The sequence below is a fragment of the Manis pentadactyla genome, chromosome 11 (assembly GCF_030020395.1).
Source record: "Manis pentadactyla isolate mManPen7 chromosome 11, mManPen7.hap1, whole genome shotgun sequence".
Lineage (NCBI taxonomy): Eukaryota > Metazoa > Chordata > Mammalia > Pholidota > Manidae > Manis > Manis pentadactyla.
The window spans coordinates 12,179,751-12,206,112 of record NC_080029.1 but is presented as its reverse complement, the minus strand read 5'-3'; the positions used below and the strand labels follow the sequence as shown (position 1 = coordinate 12,206,112).

The window sequence follows — 26,362 nt, the reverse complement described above, 5'->3', positions numbered from 1 at the left end:
TCTTGCAAACTCCTCTCTTCAGAACTCCACTCAAATACTACCTCTTTAACAAAACTTTTTCTGTGGCCTTTGTGCCATACTACTTTGTATACATTTCTGCTCTAGTAAGTATGATTTAGAGTAGACCTACAGAATTCCAATATTTAAAATTTAAGACTTCATCCATGAGTAACCCTGAAGGTCTACATATGTACAAATTCTAAGTTTTTCTTAGGCACAAAACTATAACCCCTGTTACTTAATTAGCCCTCATATCCCTTAATCACCTGCCCCCTACTAGCAGTTAATTCACTGCCAGTATTTCTGAGTGTATGAATAAATAGATGGGTAATAAATGGGAATAAATAAATGATCTAAAGGGGGTAAATCTGAGGTAGATGTAATAAGGCATGTCTGGTTACCAGGGTAAAACTGCTGTGTCACTGGGTCTCCAGGAAAGTATTTTCCACCTGGACTAGAAAAGGTAGTTACCTCAAAGTATAGATGAACAGGTAAAAACAAGTTATTATTTCAAAGGACAGTAATAACTGATGATTAACTATTTGAAGTGGGTTCAACCTCCAACCACTATCTTAAAACCTAGCCATCTTTTCTGCGTGTGTACCTCTCTTCCTTTGTGTTCCCCTTTATTGTGTGATCACCCTATACTTCCCTAGCCTCACCTTCAAGGGTCATAATATGGTACTAAAACAAACTTTCAATAATTACTGTATATAGTTTATGTTCCCTAGTCTTAATTGTAAAAGGAGTCTAAATTTACTTGCTGATGGCTACTTTTCTTTTCCCCCTACAAGTGGGTAACCTTTCAAAGATTTCCCCATGCGTAATCTAAAATAGCACCCAAGTAAGCCAAAATTCCCAGTATCTACAGTGACTTTTCTTCAGTGAAAGACTGACCACACAACTTGCCTTGTTGGAAATGCTCTAGTACCATCTGCAGGTTGGACAGTGACAGGGCATACTGCTTTACTTGTTCCTGAGAGACAGAAAGCTGGAGCACAGTTTCATCCCTCTGCTTGGAGACTACATTCAGCTGTTCCTGCAATGACTCTACCTGTAAACTGGCTTGATGGCTTCAAACAAAAACAATAAAAGTCAAACTGTTTCTGTCTATTCAGATACATTAACAAGATGAAGCCTATTACCTACTTTTTATATTGTGGTAAAACATATGTAACATTTACCACAACCACTGTTAAGTATACCATTCAGTGGCATTGAATACATCCACACTGCTGTACACCATCACTGCCCTCCATCCCAGGACTGTTTCCCCTTCTCAGACAGACACCCCACACCCATTAATGCTAACTCCCCAGCCCAGGCAGTCATTCTACTTTCTCTCTCTCTGAATCTGATGTTCTCCACATTTCACTTCATTAACTTCAAGTTCAATTTCAAACAAAATTGTAGAGTTCCTCTGATTTTTGTTCTCCCTGTTTTTGTTAATTCAACCATTCCTATGAAAGTGACTGAACAAATGGCAGTTATTTTAAAGACTAAAAATTGGTCTAAAGAAGACACGTCAGCATAAGAAAAGTTCAAATAGCTTGTAACTTTTGCATTTCCGGGCTTAAACTCTAAGATGTAATTTAATATAAGTTTGAAGCTGTAAGGGATCTTGTAAATCATTTTGTCCAGCTTCAACAAATAATGGTTCTATGTATGACATAGCTTTTGACACTTGCAATTATAGTGAACTCAAAACTTTCCAAAGGCTATCCCATTGATTATTCTGATTACTAATTATCTGTTACTATCATCTTTCTTCCTGTTTACATTAAATATAATAACTCCTACACCTTCCCCAAACACTAAATCAAAGGTACCTAAGGAAAAAAAAAAAAGATACTTAAGAGATTTACAAAGCATTTATCCAGGCTTACATCATTCATTGATGTACTTCCTTAATACATAATGATTACATATAAAATGTCACAATAGCCTTTCCTGGGTTAACATTCAGTTAAATTCTTATTCAAGAGCAATCTAGTAAAGCCCATTAAAGGCAGTTAGTTATCTTTGAAGAAACTTTACCCAACTGCACCCTCTTGTGGAAAAAAACAGTAAAATGATAATCAAGAGTCTAGTCTGACTGCCCTCAAATGTCCCTGGACAATATTGGAACTTTGTTGTTTAGCCAACTACTCAAAGGGTGATTGTAAGGATGAAATGGGCTGTGACTTTGAGCTCTTGTTAATCAAAAAACATCACACAACAATTATCACTGAATACCTATTAAACTATGTGTAAGAATATATGGGAGGAAACCACAAAATAAATAGCATCATTCTTACCCCCAGTGTGGCCTTACATTTCACTGGGTGGGTGAAGGCATAAGACAGATCAACAATTACCTGCATCTTAAAGTAAAATATAAGTGTCCTATCAAAGACTCCAAGTATTATGCAAGTTCAAAGAAAAAAACATCAAACCAGGGTTTGGCTTTGGGTTGAAGACTGTGCAGTAAATAAAACACTCTTTATGAAAACAGAGACGTTATTTGAAGTATAGGTGGGATTAACAGAAAAAAATATTAGGTATTGGGGATCAGGCCCACTCTTCAGACAGAAGAAAGAATATGAAATGAAAATGTAGAAGAAAAACAGAAAAATACTAGCTCTATCTGAAGAACTGAGTCATACTTTGACTAGACGTAGATGACAGTATGAAATAAAGCTAAGGTGATAGACAGCCTGGGACCAATCATGAGACGCTACCCTGGTTTTCGAAGAGAGGAGTAACAAGATCACAGTTCTACTCAACAAAGGTTATACTGGCATCTATTTCGAAGTGTAAATCAAAGAGGGTAGAGATTAGAAACTATTTTAATTAGAGAAAATAAGAGCCTGAAAATTTGAAGATTATCAATGTTGTAGCCTAAGGGTGTTTTGGCATTTCTGTCAATATGAAACACAGACACAAATGATCACTGTTTTGATTCTTACTTCAAACAAGTTTGCCTTCTGAGTGTAAAGGTAAAATACAGAGGGGAGAGGGTTTCACCCTCAGAAGTATTATCTCTACTGGCCTATAATCTCTTTGCAAACAGAGATCTACTCTCTCTTTATATCTATATATCAGCATCATACATAGTAAAAAGATAGACAAAAAGTTGCACATACCACTAATGAAATATAAATGGACATGATTTTTCTGAAAGATTATTTTGCAGAACATCTCAAAAGTTTTAAAAATGCCTTCCGAGCTAGAACTTCCATCTCTCAAAATTTATGCCAAGGAAATAATGTGTCATTGACACAAAAATACTATCTTGGGATATCATGACAGCACTCTTAGTATGAATCATGAAATTATGAAAATGTAAATTAATATGAAATCATTAATTATAAATTATGAAAAGTTGAAGCACTCTGAATGTCCAATTATAAATGACAGGGTTAAAGAAATTATGGCAAGTACAAGTACTGGTATACTATGCAGACATAAAATGTTATTGCAGAAACTAAAAGTTTTTGTATGGCAAAGGACATCAACAAAACAAAAAGGCATCCTACAGTATGGGAGAATATATTTGTAAATGACATATCTGACAAGGGGTTAACATCCAGAATATATAAAGAACTTACACACCTCAACACCCAAAAAGCAAATAACCCGATTAACAAATGGGCAGAGGATATGAAGAGACAGTTGTCCAAAGAAGAAATTCAGATGGCCAACAGACACATGAAAAGATGCTCCACATCACTAATCATCAGGAAAATGCAAACTAAAACCACAATGAGATATCACCTCACACCAGTAAGGATGGCCAGCATAGAAAAGACTAAGAACAACAAATGCTGGAGAGGATGCAGAGAAAGGGGAACCCTCCTACACTATTGGTGGGAATGTAAGCTAGTTCAACCATTGTGGAAAGCAGTATGGAGGTTCCTCAAAAAACTAAAAATAGAAATACCATTTGACCCCGGAATCCCACTTCTTGGAATATACCCAAAGAATACAACTTCTCAGATTCAAAAAGACATAAGCACCCCTATGTTCATCGCAGCACTTTTTACAATAGCCAAGATATGGAAGCAACCTAAGTGTACATCTGTAGATGAATGGATAAAGAAGATGTGGTACATATATACAATGGAATACTATTCAGCCACAAAAAAGAAACAAATCCTACCATTTGCAAAAACATGGATGGAGCTAGAGGACATTATGCTCAGTGAAATAAGCCAGGCGGAGAAAGACAAATGCCAAATGATTTCCCTCATTTGTGGAGTATAACAATGAAGCAAAACTGAAGGAACAAAATGGCAGCAGACTCAGAGACTCCAAGAATGAAGTAGTGGTTACCAAAGGGGAGGGGTGTGGGAGGGCAGGTGGGGAGGGAGGGAGAATGGGACTGAGGGGTATTATGTTTAGTACACATGGTGTGGGGGATCATGGGGAGAACAGTGTATCACAGAGAAGGGACATAGTGGATCTCTGGCATCTTGCTGCACTGATGGACAGTGACTGCATTGGGGCATGGGTGGGCACTTGGTAGTGTGGGTGAATGTAGTAACCACATTATTTTTTCATGTGAAACCTTCATAAGAGTGTTTATCAATCATACCTTAATAAAAAAAAGTTATTGCAGAGATATATAGCTTGCCACATGCTGATGCTAATTAAGTGATAAAAGCAAACTGGTATGAACAGTATGACCTCCATTTTGCTTTAAAAAACATATGCCTAATACATACACACATTTAAAGAAGCATACAAAGGCACAAAAAAAAAAAAGATTCTCTCTGAGTGGGTGTGACTGTGGCTCTATCTTCTTTTTGGTTTATATGATTTTCCTAAAGAGGAAAATGTTTTTACAAATAAAAGAAGAAAAACGATTTTATGGAGAGAAACACAATTAAAAAATCTTTAGGTAGGCATTTGCAACAACATGGATGGAGCTAGAGGGTATTATGCTCAGTGAAATAAGCCAGGCGGAGAAAGACAAGTACCAAATGATTTCACTCATCTGTGGAGTATAAGAACAAAAGAAAACTGAAGGAACAAAACAGCAGCAGAAGCACAGAACCCAAGAATGGACTAACAGTTACCAAAGGGAAAGGGACTGGGGAGGACGGGTGGGAAGGGAGGTATAAGGGCGGGAAAAAAGAAAGGGGGCATTACGATTAGCATGTATAGTGGGGGGGCACGGGGAGGGCTGTGCAACACAGAGAAGACAAGTAGTGATTTTACAGCATCATACTATGTTGATGGACAGTGACTGTGAACGAGTATGTGGGGGGGACTTGGTGAAGGGGGGAGCCTAGTAAACATAATGTCCTTCATGTAATTGTCGATTAATGATACCAAAATAAAACTAATAAAAAAAGAATCTTTAGGTAGGGACCTGGTAACTCAAAAGCTCTAACAAACCCCGAATTAGTTCATACTAATCTGGGTCTTCACCTTGCTACCTCCTTTACACTCTCCCTTCTAAGGTTAAGTTAATGGTTAAGATTCAGAGGCCTCAGGCTGAATGCCTCATCTGGTTAAGAGTTACAGACTTGAGTTTGAAGCCCACACACACTGTGAGCCTGACTTTACGGGCAGGTTACTGAATCTCTTTACCCTCAGTTTCTTCAACTGTAAAATGGAGATAAGTTTTATAAGAATAAAATGTAACATGAAATCCTTATTGATTCTGACACTCAAGAAGTGTTCATGCTAAAAAAAAAATGAAAAAGTTACCTTGCATTTTCCATTGCATTAGAGGATGAAATCAGCTTTTCCTCCAACATGGTGACTTTCTTTCTTAATTTAGCCTCTCTCTCTTCTGCAGCCAAAGCTTCCCGGGTGTAAGAATCCTCTGATTCCAAAAGATGGTTACGCAGTCTCTCTAGCTCCTGGTTTAAGCGTACTTCTTTGTCACGTAAATGTTGAACCTAGACAAAGGATATTTCTTTACTTTTTTTCCATAAAATTCACCCCACCCCTCAGCAGAGCTACTTTGTTACTACGTTTTCCTCATTATCTAAGTATATGAATTGTATACTAATTTTTCATACTGCAAGATGTATTTATGTTAGGAAAAGAGTCTCCTAAAGGCAATTCGAATATTCATCTGGAAGTTTTACTTTTTTAAGATCTCATTCCCTTTGGCTGTAATGAAAAATGGAACTACACAAAGTACTGGGCTTTTTGTGACTGACCACTTTTTCAGTAAATCTCATTTGTCTCGTACTTCATGGGAGGGAAACTTTTCTTATATCCAAGACCTACCATGAGTTTCACTTTTGAACGCTGAAATAGAAATCAAAATCCCACTACTATAGCACCTTAGAGGAAGATTAAGAAAAGATTCACATAAAAGAAAAATTAATTTTAATTGATAAATCATTTCAGTTTTCTTACTTAACAGTCATTAAACTTATTGTTTGAATCACTGTTTCTTTAAAGTGAAAGTGTACCTCATTCTGTACAGCACTGTTTTCCATTTGCTTCTGTTTCAGGGCCAACATGACTTGGTCTCTCTCCTGTTGAAATATAACTGTTTTCTCCTGCATTGACTTAACTGCATTTAAAAGCTGATTTAACTCCCCAGTCTTGCCCTTTTAGAAAGAAATAACCTTAGCTTTAAAGAATAATACATTTAAGAAAAGACATTTTCTTCATTAAATAATTAAAAAATATAGTTAACTGTGTCAAGGTAATCAAAAATAGTCTAAGAAACTGCCAAGTCTAGAGGTGCATGAGGAGATATGACAACTAAATAAAATGGGAGTATCCTGGAACAGGAAAAGGACATTTAGTAAAACATTAAGGAAATTCAAACAGAGTATGAACTTTAATTAAATTAACTTTAAGTAATGTATCAATATTTGCTCATTAGCTGTTACAAAGGTACCACAGTGTTAAAAAGACGTTAACAATAAGAAAATTGGGTGTGAGGTGTATGAGAACCCTACTATCTTTGCAACATTTCTAATCTAAAACTATTCCAAAAGAAAAAGTTATTTAGAAATGTTCTAAAAAGAATTCAAAAGACACAGTGTCTTCAAATTTACCCAATACCATAAACTGTTCACAAACCCCCAAATCACACAAGAGTATGAGAGAGAGTGAGAGTATGGGAGTGTGAGAGAGAGAGAGAGAGAGTGTGTGTGTGTGTGTGTATGCACATTCATCAGGCATACACAACTGTTGTTAGAGAAAGTGTGTCACATGCTGGCAAAGAACAGAACAGAACGAGTATCATTTCACATGCACAGTCAATTTTAAAAGAACGTTTCAGCAACAATTTAATGAAAGCAGCTCTGGAATGATATAGACAGTTGTGAAAACTTATTTCTGAATTCATTCTATACAATATATTAACAACAGTAGAAAAAAAGATAACCCTTCACTGCAAAAGTAGGGCCATGAATTTAAGATGACTGCTGGAAGTCTAAAAAGCACAAAAGGATGTCAGGTTATTTACAGCCAATTCTTTTCTCTGCTTTAAATATGCATATCATATGAATCTATTTATAGTTTAATATTACTTTAAACCTTGATGTAAAATTTCCATTTCTTTAGAATATATAATGTGTCCCTCAGAACAAAACATCAATATCAAAAAATAAAGTCATCTATTCCTTTTATCTCAGCACCCACCCACCGAACAGTAAGGCCAGTATTTTCTAAAAAGTTTTTCAGTTAAAATTTTTCTTCATACTCTAAAGAACAAATGATTGAAAAATTAAATAGGATTGAAGATCTCCTGAGAACATCCTTTCCTCCCTAAAAAATTTTATTTACTATATTCATAGTATACTCTAAAGGTACTCTTCACTTACATGGAGTATTGGAAGAAATTAATTCGTTTATCCTAATTACCCTCAGGAAATGCAGTAATTAAGTACTACTTAACTAACTTAGGGAAGTTTCCCGAAAGGGAGGTGAGTCATCTGCACACTTGAGATCTGTAAATATCAGTGAAATAGAACTAACTTATACAAGATGTTAAAACTGAAAAAGGAAAAAAATTTTAAAACAGAGCCTATCATTGTTCTACATTCCCCTGCTACACACTTATAACTCGAAGTCACTATACCCAATTTTGGTTAATAGAAAGTTAATTTCTACCCTTTAAGAGTCTTTTTCAATACCAATTACAGACGAGTACCATAAGGAGCTAAGAAGCTATGCCTGAAAGAACACTTCTGCACTCTCAGTGTACCTAGTTTATCAGATGGCAGAGAAGAGGCAAGTGAGGTAACTTTCTTACCAAATGAAAATTAACACCAAGCATCCCCAAACTTTAATCCAAGTCTCTAAGATAAGACCTGAACAGGCATAAGTTAAATCATTCAGTATCTTGCATTTGGTCTAAGCACTAGTTCAATATGCTGTTGTTCTCTCCACTGCAAGGTTGAATACAAACCAATAAAGTCAAAACACACCCAAAGTCACGCCAGTGACAAAAGTGGAATATTTACTGACCCTACTATGCAAAAAGAACTACTCATGGCTAACACATCCACAATACCAGGTTGTGACTACCTGAGAAAAAATCCATTTAATGGGTCATCCAGCACTTTTTAAAATGGAGCGTCACATACAGCGAGGGTAATTTCTGATTCCTGAAATTTGTTTCAATTTTACACACACACACACAAGTGCTTACTGTGTCACAATATAAAATGTATTTCTTAACACAGATCACTGTCAAAGATGTAGCATGCTTTTCACAGAGCTTCCCTTTACCTATAATTTCTAAAATGTTAACCGTTATTAGCAGCCACTGAAATATACCTAAAATTTGGATCAGTTGCAGTGACTTAACAATTCCTCTTTAAAGTATTTCTATTTTCCAAAGAAAAACATTAATTGCTACTGAACTTTTTTTCTACTTCACAGGCTATAAAAATTTAATCTCATACTAACAATATGTGGACAGATCTAGTAATCTGGTAGGAGAAACACCCATATGCCTCTGAGGAAAATGTACTTAGAATGAATCACATTTTGAAATTATTTCTGTATGAACAAATTCACATTCCCCACCAAAGACAGTATCAGTGAAGTAACTAACACATTAAAAAATCTCCCCCACCCCAACTTCCTTCTATAATACTCCATCCAGCACATACCTGCTCTTTTTCTTTCAGTAGTTGCTCAAAAGCAAGAGCCTTTTCCTTCATGGAATGACACTCAAACTCTTTTTCTCTCAGCATCATAGAAAACTTCATGTTAGTCTCTTGTAATGCTTGATACTCTGTTTGCTTTTCCCTGGTTGTTTCTACTATTTTTTCATTTTCCCCTTTTAGTTTACAAGCATCCATTTCTAAAATTAGTATTCTCTCCTTCAGGTTTGTCACTGCCTGCCTCAAAAGTTCGTTTTCATTCACTTTGTTAGTTAAATTTTCATTTAAAGAAAGCAACTGATCACTTTTGGCTTTGATTAAGAGGTCTTTCTCCTTAAGTGACTTTTGTAAGACATCTTGTTTCTCCCTTAGCTGCTTAATCTCGGAGTCAGTTTGTTCATGTTCTTTTCTTTCTAGCTCCGAGGTGGCAACAATCGAATCAGACAATCTGTGATTATTTTCCTTGAGAGTTCTAATGGTTGCATCTTTTTCATGCAATGATTTTCTCAGCTCGTCTATCTCTTGTTTAGAAGACTCACTTGATAGATCAGGCTTAACTGTTCTATGAGACTCTGCTGATTGGGAAGTAAGCAATGATCCCGTAGAGAGCTGAGGTGAAATAATATCAAGTTTTCCTAAAAGAAGGTCTTTGGTGTTGCAAAGTTGCCCTATGCTGTGCTGAACTTGTGCTAGTTCTTGCCCAAAATTTTTGAGTTTGGTTTCATTCTTCTCGTAACTCTGGATCAGGCCAGTGTAGTCCACTTGTAACTTAGAATTATTATCACTGTCAACCAACACTTGTGCCTGAAGTTGATGAAGTTCTTCCTGAAGCTGGGCTGACTCGTGTTGCATGTTTTGTACTGTGGTCATCACCTGCTGTTTCCACTCTTCCATTTTCTTTACTTGCTGTTTTAATTTATCACGTTCCTGGAGAAGCTCTTCAAACTGATTACTATTAACACTTCCAACCTCATTTCCAGTGTTGGATGTTTGCAAAACTGTCAATAAGGTCTGACATTTCTGACTTAATGCATCTATTTCAATGTCTTTTTCTCGAATGATACGTGATAAATTCTGAACAGTTTCTCTGAACATGTCTTGGCCAGCACTTTCAAATCTAGTGGACAATTTTTTATTTTCATCTTGCAGCTTAATGAGAGCTGCTTCTTTGGCAGCAACTATATCCATCATTTTGTGATATTCTGTTTTCAGATGGCTATTTTCCCTAGTCTTCTCACTCAAAACAGCTAATACTTGTTCTCTTTCCATAGCATAGGCCTGCAGCTGCTGTTGAAGGTAAACAACATCCTGAGGGTATGAAGGTGAAGAAATTCTGGCATGAAGAGCTTGTATCTCCAAATCTTTCTGCTGGATAATCTGAGTTAGTTTACCAACCTCATCTTTGGATAGCTGATCAATCTTTTTAGTTAAAAATATATTCTTTTCATTTAGAAGTTTAATCTCCATTTCTCGTTCTTTTATTCCTTTTACTAATCGTTCAGTTTCAGCTTTAGATAAATCATGCTTTTCACTTCCGTTTTCTATACTAAGGCTCTGAACTTTTGTTTCTTGAAAAATATCAGAGTTCTCTACATCCTGTCTTTCTTCATGCAATTGGGTTTTGATTTGTTCAATTGTTTTTTGCAAATTCTTAATTTCCTCATCTTTCTCTAAAAAGAGTTGTGTGTGTGTGACATTCATTTGCTCATGCTGGCATTTAAATTCCTCCATTTCTTTCTTCTGCTCCTGTAAAGATTGAAGTAGTTGCATTTTACTGTGGTTTTGATCGTCAATTACCTTTTGATGATGTTTTACTTCCTTTTCAAGATTATCCTTTATTATATTCAGTTGAGACACCTCTGATTCCAGTTCTGTAATACTATCAAGGGTTTTAGGCTCAGCCACAGGTGCAGCTCGACTCTGCTGTTCCTTGAGTCGCTCCAGTTCTTCTTTTAGATGGTTGTTCTCCTCTTTCATGGATCCCAGACTTCTGTCTTTCTCCTCTATAGTTTGCTTTAAAACTTCATTTTTTCTTAAGGCCTGAGTATATTTATTTAATTCCTCCTGAAGCTCTGAACTTCTTTCTTCAAGTTTTTCAATAAAAATTTCTTTCTCATTTATAAGTTGTGTCAATTGCTTCTGCTCTTCTAAACTGGATGACAAAATCTTCCTAGTTTCTTTATTATCAATGTCCATCTGCTCAATATTCTTTTTGAGTTCTGCTATTTCAGAGTCTTTCTCTTGACTGAGTTTAATTAAACACTCATGTTCCAGCTGTAAAGCAGAGGTACTCAAATTATGTGAATTTGTCAGTTCTTCAATGGTTTGCTCATATTTGTTTGCTTCTTCCAACAGCCTCTTTTCCGCCTGACACAATTCTGCTTCTAACTGTCCTTTTTCCATTTTTAGAGCCTCCATCATAGTGTTTTTTTCCAGAAAAATCTGATTATTACCAGCAATAGATTCTTGCAACTGATGTCGTACATCTTCACATGCTATAACCAACTTTTCATTTTCCACTTTGAAATCAAAAGCAACTTTGTTTAAACTGTCATTGAGCTGTTCTATTTCTGAAAGACTTTGCTTTAGGTTTCTGACTTCAGCTTCCCTTACTTTAAGCAAGTCATCCTTAAAATTACTGTCAGAATCTCTATTTAGAGACTGAGTTAATTCATCCCTGACTCTAGAAAGCTCCTTCTCATTTTGCTGAATATGTTCCTTAAGTTCAAAGTTCTCCTTCTTGATGTCTATATCACTTTTTTGTGATTTATTTAGCTGATCTACTAAATCTTTCACTTTATCTTCAAGCTTCTGCTTGGTTAAATGCAAATCATTTATGACCAGTTCACTTTGAATTAACTTTTCTTTTTTCATGTCTAACTTCTTAGTAATGTGCATTTTATCATCTTCAAGTTGATGAACTCTCTTTTTTTCATCACTTAGATCTTTTTTCAGTTTACTGATGATGCTATCTCCTTCACTTTGCTGTTTTGAGAGCTGATCTTTTATCAAAATCATGTGCTGAAAGAAAAATTAATTTGCATGGTAACTTTAAAACATTCTCTCATTTTAGTTTCTAAATTTTAAAAAATGTCATACAAAATAGAAGAAAAATCCTCAGATATTTCTATTAAAACAATGTTTGTTAAAACAATTGCTTTAAGACAATTTTTAAATTCTTAAAACAATTTTTTAAAATCCCAACAAAGATATGAACTAATACCTTAAAGTAAATCTATTTAATAATTTTAGAGATTAGAATTTAAAACCAAGAAAGTAAATGATACATGTTATTTTCAACTCTTAAATACCAGAGCAGGAGTCACCAAATTATAGTCCATGGCTACTGCCTGTTTTAGTAAATAAATTTTATTGGATCACGGCCACACTCATTTGTTTACCTATCGTTAATGGTAGAGTTGAGTGGGTACAACTGAGACTATATAGCTAGCAAAGCCAACAGTATTAGATACTGTCTAATCTTTACAAAAAAAGTTTACCAACCTCTATCACCAGAGCATCAATAAACTAAGATATTAGTTACATCACAGAATAAAATCACACCACTTTTGTTTATCAATCCAGTGTTCAGTCTACTGAGTAGGAAGTATTGCCAACACTGTCTTTATTAAAGTGTTACCTTTGTAGCTTCCTGGTTCTGTTTGTCTAATTCTTCTAACTCAGCTATCAATATTTCCTTTTCAGATATACTCTGATTGAGTTCTTGTTCCTTTGCCTCCAAATTAAGTCTTAAATCATGTAATTCTGAGTCCAAATCCGGGTCTCTTGTAGCTGTACTTTTAACTACTTCATATTCATCGTTCAATTTTAAAAGTGATATTTGAAGTTTTTCCTTAAAAGGGAAAAAAAACAACACATACTGTCAATTTGAAGAAGAAATACCGGAAGACTTAAAATACATATATACAAACAAAACTTGGGAATCTTGTAGATGCTCTACATCAGAAACATTATTGAATAAAATACCTCAGCATGCTACAGAAAATCTGACAAACCATAGCCTTCATTTCTGTAACTCTAGACGAGATGAAATGCCTGTAAGTTCATCTTCTAGCTCCAACTTCTTTATATGAAAGTTTCTCATTTAAGAGCCTTCCCAAGTCCACGCCCACTGCCACTCTCCCTGTCTCCTCCTTCCCTCCTACCACACACATACTGCCCGAAATATCCCGTCTCCTGGCTCTCTTCACTTCAGTTCCCTAACATCCAGGTACCAACAGCCATAGACCAAATAAAAATGTAAAAAAAACAACATTCATTCACTCTAAACTTCAACCTCTCTAATTAGAAAATAAAAGACTTATTTTCCCTCATTAAAGGAATTTCCTTTATCACTGGCTTCTGTCAGAACATGAAACCTTTTCTTAATCCAAGAATTAGCCTCCTTCCTTCCTTCACCTCCTGACCTGAACACAGACTAGGTAACCCTTTCTCTAATATACCAATCCTAAAGATCTATCTATATATATTTTAAACACATTTTATAGTCTGTTCTATTGGTATTTAATTCTTTTCCAAAATCTCAGAAGTGGGACAGTTCTCTATGTTTCAACATTATTTCAACCTCTGATCATAATGTTTGTGATAAAACTCCATCACTGTAAAGCCTTCTTTCATCAATATTTTTTAAATCAAACTTCCACAGAATCTACTTTAAAGTAAATAAGAATCTCAAATTTCTACAAATAGTCTATAAACTTTAGAATATAAACCTTAGAAAAGAGATCAATGAAAACTATATTAGAACATTTGTCTCACAATTCTCATTCTTCTTCCAATTTAAAAGTTTATTCTTAACTGTAACTGAAAGATGGAAATAACCTTCTCTTATGTCTTTCTAGAGTTATGTGTTCAATTAAGGAAAACCACAAACTTTTTTAAGGTGGACCTTAAGAACACACATGGCCTTACAGGTACTTCTGGCATTCATAAGCATTCTTGAGCAGACCTCAGCAGACACAATTAAAGGAACAATTATGATGGATTAGTTAACATCAAAAGAAGGGAGAAACAGGTATCAGGAAATATGAGAAGGTTACAGACCATATAGGTATATGCAGAATCTACAAACTACAAAGTATACCTAGACGAGCTGGAGAAGGGAATAACTGAAAAGAGCAGAATGCAATGGGAGAACAGAGGAAATAGAGATAATACAGAAATTAAAAAAATGACTAGGGATAATGCTGTCTTTTAATGGGTACAAAGATTTGGCGGGAGTATCCTACAACACATAGGCCAGTACACACAACCAAGATTTTTCCCACCTACGTGCCAGCAGCACGCCTTTGAGAAACACTACCTATATACTAATGTGGAAGGGCAGTGGAAATACGTTGAAAGTGTATATGACAGTATGTATAGCATGCTAATATTTTTATTATTTTAAAAGCCATTTATATAATAATCATACATGCATAAATATAGTTTGGAAGGATATGCAGGAAACTGGTAAGAAAGACTGTCCCCGGAAAAGAAGCCAACCAATAGAGTACAAAGGATACTCTATTTGTACTGTATAGTTTTTCAGTATGTAATACTGAATACTTACAACAGTAAATATGTGGTACTTTAAAAAAAATAAAGATTTTAAATTGAGCTGAGACATTGGCCTATAACTTATGAAGTGATACCAGCTTACAACTATCCTATACTTAAGCACCTGTTTTTGCCAAGGAATTACCCTCAAGTGGTAAAAACATAAAAGTACCCCTCCCCATACCCAACATGGCATTATAGTATCTTAATCCATTCTTGCTACTAATACACACAAATAAAACCCTATTTCTACCACTGAGAATGTCCTTCTACCCCACCTTGCCTCTAAGAAATTCCTGTCTACCACAAGAGACACATTCTGAGGGACCGAAGTACACAGCTGTTATACTATGCCACCCCAGACTCACAACCCACTTGTGTATGTTGCTGCTGTCAGGACTTCACCTGAAATGAAAAGAGAGCCTTTACCTAGCTTTTCTGTATGCCTACTGGTTTATCTCTGAATATAAACTCTGGCTGGTCTCACATTCTCTGAACCTTGCCCAAGTACTTCAACCTGGCCTGACAAGCATCAGTGAGGTCAGCTTTATCCTCAGGGCTCTCAAAAGGTAAACATTGTATTTTGATATGAACTGGCCCTTAGCTGTGAGCTATATATAATACACACCATTTTAATTCTCCATTTTTACTGCACCCACCTTTTCTTGAATCAATAATGTATTCTCTTTTTCTAAAACTTGGACATGCATTTTAAGTTTCAGATTGTCTTCAGCAAGACTGCTATCCTACAAAAATTTTAAAACAGCATGTTTTCAGATAACAAGAAATTTCAAGTTTACAAAAAAGCAGGCAAGCTGTATAACTGTGCATTTCTAGTCAGCATTTCTTTAGTAATATATAAAAATTATAAGCATGCAACACTGGACCATCTAAAGCCAGTCACTAATTTTATAGACATTCTTCTAGAGGGTTTCTTTATTATATTTGAAAAGAATATACAAATTAATTTAAAAGATAACCTATATTCATTAGAAGTAGAAACAACTCCCTGAATTCTTTAAAGGAAATCTGAATGTATCCCTCACTTTGGTAGAGGATCTGCTTCTACTGTTTCTATGTATGTAACATTTGTCAAATAAATCTGCAAAGAGATATACTCATATTTTTCAATTATGCAACTTTTAAAATTATATCAATTTATGATGCAAAAAATTTGTTATTAATAGCAAACATAAAATTACTAAGATGAAAGCTTCTTGGGTAAGTTCATACAAATCTGTAAAAGTCACAAAATATGCAAATACAATCAAAATACTTTTTCTTGGTAAACCAATGGCTTTTTCTCTTAAAATGAGTTTACCTGATTTAAATTACTCAGTCTCATTATTTCATTTTCAGCATCTGTAAAAACAATAAATCTGACATTAACATTCTTTAAAATAACTTATTACCTCCCATACTAAACTGAGAAATGAAACCTAATTAAAATAAAGCATTTATTTTATAAGTACAATTAGCAAGCCCTAACAGTTCTTTGTGAAATATATTTTTGTATTTTATACTTCTATTTTGACTATACCAAAGAAATCATCATATAAACGCCAACCAGGAACTATGTTAATCAAGTCCAGTTCTATGGAATAGTATTAGAAAGAATCATAATTGTATTCTGGATGGATCATAAGTTATTCAGTGCTCTGATAAAACTATTTACAACAACTATGAGCTTCAAAATGAGCTGATTAGTTTGTATAGAAGGAAATAGTAAAAGGACTAAGATAAGGGGAAAGACTTAAAAACAAGAATATATATTTATACCACAATATAATAATCTCTCAATTATCTAAAGTAACTTAGACATGACTATGGAAGAAAAGTCCATTCAATCTGATAAAAGAGGTAGATCCATAAATAGAAGTGGTTCTAGAAGAACACAAACACTAGCACAAATTCAGCTGAAGTAATTCATTCAATGTTCATTCAGGTAATATTGAGCATTTACTAGGATGTCAACTGCTAGGCAATAAGAAGGAAAAGTTTAGCCCTTGCTTGCTCTCAAGCAGCTTACAATTCAGAGGGGAAGACAAGCAAGCAAACAGTGTGATGCAGCAACACAAGGTGATACTAGAGCAAAATAGGCAAACACCTAATATAGGCTGGGAGGCTGGGGAGCAGTGGGGCAGGTGGGGCAGGTGGGGCAGGTGAGGCAGGGAAGCCGCGACACAGGGTATCTCCCAGTGGATGCAACACCCGCACAGAATATGAATATACTAAGAGTTAGGGGAAAGAAACACAGAGACACTCCACACAGGGAGCAGCAAATGCATAGGCAACAGAGCTAAGAGAAAAGGCTACTGGCTTAAGAAGCCATACAGAAAGTTCAATATGGCTAAAGCATAAGGTATTAGAATGGGAAGAGTTGAAACTGAAGAGGAACACCGGGACCAGATTATCAAAGACATTACATGCCCAACTAAGAAGTTAAGACTTTCTCCTGAAGTTCACAGGGAGCCACAAAAGATTAAAATCAGGGGAGTAACCTGCTTTGCATTTCTGAAAAATCATTTTAGCTTCAGAAGGAAAACAACTGAATGAAGAATTGTGGAGATCAGAGAATAACAACAGCTAACATTTTTATAATGCTAAGAATGGGCTAGACACTGTTCTAAAGAGAACTTTGCAGCTAATAACTCAAAATCCTCATTACCACTACTACAACTATGAAGATAGTAATATTATCCCAACCACACAAACAAAAAACCCAAAGCATAGAGATGTTCATTAACTTGCCCAAGGTCAGCTAGTTAAGTGTTGAAACTGGATTCCAACCCAGTCGTTTTTAACCACTACGCTATTCCACTGCATTGAATGACTGCTATCGTTAACTAGGGAGAAAGAAATTATAATTGGCTAAAGTTATTCAGTGGCAGTGAAAAAAAGGGGAAGGACCAGGACAGGTTTGTTTTTAAAGCAAATACATTCATGGATCACCCAATATGTTAAATAAATAATTTTATTTTGAAAAGAACAGAGCTACTTTGAAGTCAAATAAGAAGTAAGTCCAGAACCCCACTGCACAGCCTTCCCTTTGCCTTCATGGTAGCTCCAAGAACTGAGGCATCTCTGGGAAACCCTAGAGCTCTAGAATACAATCCTAACTATCACTGAACCAGAGAGAAGCTAAGGAAAGAGAAATTACAGGACTTGCTAGATGAGGACTCAAATTTTCTGCTTTTAAAGACTGGTAAACGCTACCAATCACCACGGTAGGGAAAGGAAGAGGAGGAGGAAGTCGTGGTGACTTGACTTTGAACCTAACTTTGATTTGACTTTATAGTGAGTTGGCCATTCGGGTCAGGAGCTCATGATAAACAGAACTAGGTGAGGAAAACAGATGTGTATATTTGTGTGTGGAAAAGAGTCACAAGCACACAAAGACTAGAAACCTCTAGAGCAGGAATGAATGAGTTCATAAATTGAGTTTACATTGTGAGAAGATAAAATACAAAATAAAATGCACCTTTTCAGCTGAAGAGCTCCCATTATGTTTTCCTGGCACAAAAAAAAGGACTGGTATTTGGCCTATTTCATTTAGTACTTATTTTTTGTAACACAGAACACTGGTACAGTAACTAAATACCATCTTGAGCATGGAAAATGGTAGAAGACATATGGCTTTTATTACTATCATGTCTGCTTAGCTACAGGAGATCATTTCACACGGTAACACAGAGTTCTGAAGGTAAGCCTACCTAACTGGAGGGTCTGGACCCTAATGAGTTATAGGAAGTATTTGGTTCTATATAGATAAACAGAAACAGACCCATACCTCCTTCAACAAATGTCTACATAAATGTTTCTCAGAAATCTACATGGCCTCCTAAATCAATGAGTTCCATGTAAATACTTAAAAGATGAGGAAAGGAGGCTGAGAGCTACCTATGCTTAACACTTTTGTAGAAAATTTCTATTTGTGATCTATTAATTACGGAATTGAATAAAAAACAATTTTATTTAAATTGCACAAAGTCATTTCCATGAATACCCCAATTCCATAAAGTACTCAGTTATTCAAGTGTTTATCTCTAAAAACAACTAGTATGCAATCAAACACCAATCAGAAATAGAGTCCAAACATTTTTATACCAGACAGTGCTTGTTGCAGTCTGATCACCTCATCTTCCGCTGGTGTAATCTGTGGAAGAATTCTTTCCCTTTCTGTCACAGCATCACTTTGCTTCAGTGCATAAGGCTGTAATTTACTACATTCCAGTTTCAAATGTTCACATTCTTCTATTATTTGTCTGTTTTCCACTTTTAGGTGTTCTTGTTCCATCCTCAACACATCTCTGTCATTTTCTGCCGAAGATAATTTTTTATTTATGTCTTTTATTTTATCCTCAAGTCCTTCAATTTTTTTTGTAGATGCTACTTTTTCAGTCTGTAGGTCTTGAATAGTTTTTTCCATCTCATGAATTTTAGAATGATCAGTTACTGTGATTCCTGAGCCACCTAGAACATAAACAGAAAATCAAGGGCATCAAATGTCAACTACAAAGAAATAAACAGCTATATACAACTAAGAGATTTAACAGACTTCAGAACTTAGAAAGCTTAAAAAGAAAAGGCAAAATGAGATAACACTACATTCCTATTATAACGGCCAAAATCCAAAACACTGTCAACACCAAATGCTAGAGAGGATATGGAGCAACAGGACCTCTCATTCACTACTGGTGGGAATGCAAAATGGTCCAGCCACTTTGGAAGACAGCTTGGCAGTTTCATATAAAACTAAACATCCCCTTCCCAGATGTTCCAGCAACTGCACTCCTGGTATTTATTAGGAACCCATATTGACACAAAAATCTGAACAAGGATGATTATAGCAGCTTTAGTCATAATTACCAAAACTTGGAAACAACCAAGATGTCCTTCGCTAGGTAAATGGACAAACTATAGTACAACCAGGCAATAGAATATTCAATGTTAAAAAGAAATGAGCTATCAAGCCATGAAAAACATGGAGGAAATTTAAATGCATTAGAACAAGTGAAAGAAACCAATATCAAAAGCCTATATACCATATGACATTCTGGAAAAAGCAAAACTATGGATACAATAGAAAAACTGATGGTTGGGGTGGGGTAAGTAGGCAGAGCCCAGAGGATTTTCAGGGCATTGAAACTACTCTGTATGATATTATAAGGATGGATACATGTCATTATACATGCATCCAAACCCATAGAATGTACAACATGAAGAGTGAACCCTATGGACTCCAGGTGACTGTGATGTGTCAATGCAGGCTCATCCTTGGAAAAAAATGTACCATTCTGGTGAGTGATACTGATAGTGAGAGATGACTATGCACTTGTGGAGCAAAGGTATGTATATGGGAAATTTCTATACTTTCCTCTCAATTCTATTGTAAACCTAAAACCATTCTAAAAAATAATGTTTTTTAAAAAAACTTAAATTATTATAATAAAGCGTTTTGAAATAAATATTTGGGGAAGAATATTATTTGAATCATCTACTAAAAAGCCTGTATGTGTATGAGTTTAAAAGAAAATGAAAATATTTCTAATCATTCATTAGCAAAGTTATCATCACCAAACAATGCAAAGCAAAGCAATCTATGGATTATAACTATTTACAGCAAAGGCAAAAGGAGCTTTCCGTTTCTGCAGACTCAACAGTAGCCGTGCCACTGCAAATTTCTGGCAAATGAGCAGAACTAGTCATTACTCATTCTTTACAACTTAGTCCAAGCTTACACCACTGTCTTGGTCTTACAGTGCTAGGTTTGTCATTTAATTATGTTATCTAGTATATTAAGTTAATGAAATTAATAACCTTGTTGTAACAGATTTTCCAGTTCTTCAATTCGTTCTTCATAGTCACTTAATTCTTCTCGATGCCGGCGGCTTATTTCTGTCAATTTCTGTTGATGTGCATTCTGCAATACTGACATTTCATGTTGATGGTTATCAATTTCCTGACTTCGATTCTCTTTAAGTTCCTTAAAAAATAAAAAACAAAGTTAATCACATTTAAAGTCAATAATTTACCTAAGTTATTTTATTGCTGTCCAAAAGTCTTTATTATTAAAAATTATTCTCTGAACTTGCTAAGGCTGAAAATAACTTAAGCACAGGCCCAAAATTCAGACAATTTTGAAAGACTCCACCCTTTGCTTTCTTGGGTCTTAAAAATAGTCTATTTTAATGAGAAACTGAAGAAAAAACTGAAATAAAAGGTAAGCAAAAGTATCTTTTTTCCTTAGTATCTATGACCATGAACTTCTCTTATTAATGACATAGCCCATCAATACGAGTGCCAACCTTGTAGCCAATAATCACCCATTGTCCTATTACCCCTATCCTCTTGCTCAGTATTTCCTTCCACCAGTCTCAATGGGACTCTCTCTCCTAGGAATCTGGACCTTGAGGTGAGTCCCTTTGACAGGGAAACTAGTTGGATCTGAAGTATTATGGTAGGTGCACCCAGAGAAATCTGTCCACTGTGAACCACTATCTAGATCCCTGATGCTGTTGCCATTCATGTCCTGTCTGAGGCCAGAATGCTCAACTCTTCCTTCAATCCTATGAACAGACTATTTAGGTCCTTCCAGTAAATACTCTTTTGCTTTACTTAACCACAGATGGTTTTTGTTCCTTGTAACCAAGAATCTAAATCTATAAATTAGCTTCTACTTCCTGAGAAGACAAGAGAAGTTATTCTTTAATCCTATATCCTTACTTATGTGCCACGGAGCTTTACATTTAAATCTCAAAACAATCCTACAAGGGAGGCATTAAAATGATACCTACTCTACTGATGATAAAACAGAAGTTTGGAAACATCCAATTTGCCCAAAGTAGCACAGCTGGTAAATAATAGAGCCAGGATTCAAACACAGTATGATTTGGGAACCCATCCATGATAGTATAGTAATAATAATAAGACCAAAAACTAAAAAATTCTATACCTAACCATAATTTACACACCAAAAACATTCATTACCATGGTAAGTACATGTAATTAAGACTTTTCTTGAAAAAAATAATTGACACAAAGTTGCAAAAATTCCACTACTAAGGGAAAATAATTATTTACAAAGAATAATATTAGCACTCTTTTGTCAATATCCTTTAACCCTAAACCTTGAAACCAGCAACCTCAGAATTCTCTTTTAATAAAGACAATTTTATGAGATAAATAGAAGAGTAGAGACTTAACAAAACACAAACTACCTAATAAATGTTCAAAACCAAATGATTTAGAAAGAGAATTTTATATACCTCACTTGTCATAAAGAATAAAGAAGACACAAAACAGTTTGGAGAAATTAATATTATAATCTATGTAATTATTTTTGTAACAGAGCCTTTTATTAACTCAGGTTTATGCCTTTTTTAAGAAGATTTCAGATGTATAATGGCCACTGTTGCAACAATGTGCCTTACCTTAATGATATTTTGAAGTTTGCAGATTTCACTTTGATCAGAGCTATTTGATCCTTGTGCTTTAGAATTCTAGATCAGATAAACAGAATTAGAAAATAATTACACTGATTTTCCTGTAAAAGAGAAAGTCACAAATTAATTTTATTAAAAGATACTTATCAAAAAAGGGACATTTGAATAAATTTTTTTAATTTTAAAAATTAAATTTAAAAGGAGGGATATTTCCTATACAAATTTTCATTAAAAAATGCCACGCACCTTTTAAAGAAACTAGTCCAATAGTGAGTAATAAAGATTGTATTCAAGAGTTTGTTAACTAATTGGGGAGACAACATTTTTACAAAATAACCAAAGTTAAGAAGTAAAACATGACAGAATATTTAACTTAGCTTCACAAAATGTAAATCTTATTATTATCAAGCAGCTTCCTAAAAGGAAATTTCTAAAATGGAAATTTACCCAATATCAATGCTAATAATAACCCAGAAAAATCTTTTAAAGTAATTTTACCCAGAAGATCTCTACCCCAATGTAGAATAAACTGGTTTGACAAGTAATTAAAACAACTTTTGGATGGTTCTTTTTTCATTCAAAGCTGTATATTGTTCATTTATCTTTATTAACATTAACTATATAGTGTGTGAAGGAACCAAAAACTGCTCTCTGCATAAAAGCAGGAACACATTATAATGGAAGGAGCACAGGATTTGGAGTACAAAGACCTGTGTTTGAATCACAACTTAATCACTGCGACAAGGGTATATTAAACTTTGCTTATCTGTATGGGAGAGTTAATAAGTACCTCACATAGTTATTAAGAATAATATATATAGGGATAGTGCATATAGAAACAGCTTATAAAGCATAATATAAAGTTTTACTATGTCTTGCTAGAAAATTGAGTCCCCGAAAGGTCCCAATTACGCCTTTATGTCCCATTACAGGTCTGTAATATAGTATACTTCCCAAGTTTTGCTTAAGTACCAAAAACCCATCTTTTCCCTATGAAATCTCATTCTAGACAATGTTTTTTAAAAAGTGTTCCTAAAATGATCAGAATCGCCTGGGTATTTACTTGTTTGAAATTAAGTTTCCAAGATCCTAAAATAGGATATGAAATCCTAACCTCTGAAGGTAGGACAGGGAATCAACAATATCATAATATTCCTCGAGTTATTCTTACACAAAGTTCAAGAACTACTACTATACTTTAGAGGTAAAATGGATCATCCTCTTTAAGGTTTATTTTGGGTATTGGGAATGTCTAGCAACTTGGAAAACAAGGAGATAATTTTAATTGGGAGGGTTTCTCCTTTACATAACTTCACTACACTCACAAAAAGAAAATAATCTCTTATATACTTTGTTTTTCTCTACATGGATGAAAATAAATCTAAATGAACGATGTTCCAGTTTACTTTGGGTCTCATGTCTATTGATAAATGCAACAGTATGTAAAATATGATATGCAAAATAGAAAATGTTCCTTGGAACAAAGTTTATAGCCCAAATAACAATGATTTCATTTCTAATGCATGAGAAACAACACAGAATAGTCTGTTTAATGTATTTATAATGCCAATGAACAGATTTTTCATTTTACATGCAATTACAGCTAAGAGGAAGCTCAGAGACATCTAAGCGAGTAGTTTCCAATCTGGTGCCATAGAGCCCTAGTGCTTCCCAAAGAGAAGCCTCGGTTCTCCAGGTTAAAAGGTGCTGATTCAACAATAGCAACTTCATTTTATTTCTTTAAAGTCCTGGGCTTATAACTTCTTTATTTTATTTTAAAACATGGCTCCACTGCCTTAAATTTTGGGGACAATTTCCTTCAAATATTGTATAGAATGGAAAACCGAGGCTGAGAGAGAAAGATGACCTGACCAAAATCACTTAAAAAGTCACTGGCAGAATTAGAATACAGGTTTTCAATTTTCCAGTCCAGGGTTCTTTCTGAAACCAAAATCTCTACATGTAGAACCAGTATTTTTACACACTCACAGTTTTCAAAACTCATGAAAATTTTACCTACCTGCGCAATATGCCTCCAGTGGCCAACTTCAGACTCAAGTCTGGCAACTTCATTTGACAGTCTGTTTATTTCTTGTTGTGATGAAATTACATCACCAAAGTCCATATCGTCATGGAAAGCTGAAGCGTGATGACTGATACCGTAACTGAATGAAGATGATGCGGAGGTTGCTGGTACACCACCAGCTCCTGAATTTACTGACTGAGCAGCTGACTGCAGCTTCTGCAACTGATCTTGTAGCGCAATCTGTCTTGCTTTAAGATGGCTGATTTCTACCTATATATTTATAACCCACATTTTAGAGAATGTACTTAAAATCATAACCACACTGACCTTCTTAGAGGCTCGTAAAGTTAAAAGTTACAATAATTTAAGATTATTCAATGATGGTAAATCTATCAACCGAATCTAAGCCTTCTATAACGTCCCAACCAGAAGAATTTTATTTAAAAACCAAACATGATCACCATAAAGCATGTTTCAAACAGTATTAACATCAGAATTTTCACTCATATGTTAGTTAAAGCAATAAATTTCTCAGAAATGGGTCTGCAACTTCTTACAGTTCTTTTCGTGATTATCGAAACTTAAATGACAAGAAAATGAAAGCTGCATCAGTCTATGCATTAGAAAGTTTCCTCAGAAACATCTCCTGTTGGAAGAGTGCTTGTAACTGATTATGGCTGGATTTAGGCTTAAAAGCACCATGAATCAGGAGTAACTTTGTACTGGTCTCTACAACACAGCTAGAAGAATGCTTTAATTTATTAATCTAATCTTCTCCGATAACACAGTGATTATTAGTCCATGGTTATTGTAAGATTTAGAAGAAAATCATGCTCTGAAAGAAGTCTTGGTTTTCCCTTTGGCAAAGAGAGGCCAATGGAAGTCTGACTCTACTCAGGGATAGAACAGTATAAAAATTCTGAAACTATGAGCAGGGTTTTGACTGAAGGCAGGCAAAACCAAGGATGTTATGAACACAGGACTTACCTTAATGCCATAACCATTCAAGTGAGAGATTACTCAAAATGTAACAGTGAGTGAGAAAGAACTGAAATAAGCTTTCAGTATAATACTCAAAGTAAGAATACACACTGCCACCACTGAGGAGAATTTGATGCTAGGAGACAGCTAACAAGAAGTGGTACTTGTACACATGTAAAGTCAAGCAATTAGATAAACAAAATCCAAACTTAATTATGTTAAATGTCATACAAACAGATTTTTCATTTCAGAGCCCCTTTGCTAATGGACATTTATAGTGGTGTACAAATTTACTCATTTTCCCATAAGTGATATGAGGTAAATTGCATCTTTCAGGAATATGAACATCACAATAAGGGCAGCAAATAAGGTTCAGAAAAATAGCAGATCTAAAGTACATTCATATATTATCTTTTATTCTAATAAAAAGTACTGAAATCCACAATTATTTTCAAAGGTAGCTATAATCAAAGTTCTTATTATATAGTAGAAATTTAAATCAAGTTATAGAGTTAAAAAGTGAGAGCTCTAATAACAAAGGCATTTCTAAATGTAAATGCTTAATCTGTCCTCCAACATCAATAGTTAAGTAGAAAATAAAATGCCAAAATTTTCCACAGCAGTGTTTTCAACTGGGATGTGAGCATCAGAATGACCTACGGAATTTTTGAGAAATACTAAATACCAGGGCCCCTTCCCAGTACACTAAGTCAGAACCTCCTAGAGGATGCCAAACGTGTATTTTTTTTTTAAGTGTCATGTATGATTCAGCTATAAACCCGAGTGGGAACTACTGCTCTACTGTAATATCTCTTAAGTCGATGCTGCTCAAAGTGTGGTCCATGGACCAATGCCATGAATGTCTTCTACCAATCCACGATAAAATAAGTACACAAATGAAAGAGTAAGGCATAAAAGACTTTTAAAGCAATTTAATAATAATTTTGTATCTGTTGAATCTTTTATAAAAAGTGGGTTTTTAACTTAAATATAACTTCACTTTTTATATTCATTTTATTTTTGTACTAATTCATCACTTTTACTGTATTCTATGAAATCATTCCCAACAAATTAGAGAAATTGAAGCTCTTCTTTAAATGCTTATATTTTTCTTTAAGGTGATTTTTTTTTCATCTTGGTATATCACAAAAAGGGCCTAGAAATCAACACATCTAAATTTTAAAAACCCAAATATGAAGTTACAGGAGAAATGACCATTTAATTAACACCCAAATGAACTGGATAATAAAACAAGAAATAGTTCAATTCAACAGAAG

At 34.8% G+C, this 26,362-nt stretch overlaps 1 protein-coding gene across 5 annotated transcripts in view; it reads right to left on the bottom strand.

Annotated features, from left to right (window-relative positions):
* Window positions 1–26,362, bottom strand: part of TRIP11 (thyroid hormone receptor interactor 11) — a 75,203-nt gene that overhangs the window by 29,441 nt on the left and 19,400 nt on the right. For 3 of the 5 annotated variants that reach the window (XR_008992414.1, XM_036882521.2, XM_036882524.2), the window contains 11 exons: window positions 24,099–24,374; window positions 22,067–22,135; window positions 20,454–20,619; window positions 18,741–19,106; window positions 15,955–15,995; window positions 15,293–15,379; window positions 12,715–12,927; window positions 9,081–12,095; window positions 6,417–6,557; window positions 5,698–5,891; window positions 910–1,073 (listed from right to left, as the gene is read on the bottom strand). Coding sequence is in view for 4 of the 5 variants with exons in the window: in XM_036882521.2 (XP_036738416.2) it covers window positions 910–1,073; window positions 5,698–5,891; window positions 6,417–6,557; window positions 9,081–12,095; window positions 12,715–12,927; window positions 15,293–15,379; window positions 15,955–15,995; window positions 18,741–19,106; window positions 20,454–20,619; window positions 22,067–22,135; window positions 24,099–24,374 (4,732 nt within the window). In the remaining variant the exon portion in view is untranslated. The remainder of the gene's footprint in view (window positions 1–909; window positions 1,074–5,697; window positions 5,892–6,416; window positions 6,558–9,080; window positions 12,096–12,714; window positions 12,928–15,292; window positions 15,380–15,954; window positions 15,996–18,740; window positions 19,107–20,453; window positions 20,620–22,066; window positions 22,136–24,098; window positions 24,375–26,362) is intronic. The other 2 variants (XM_057488200.1, XM_057488201.1) reach the window with 2 other exon arrangements.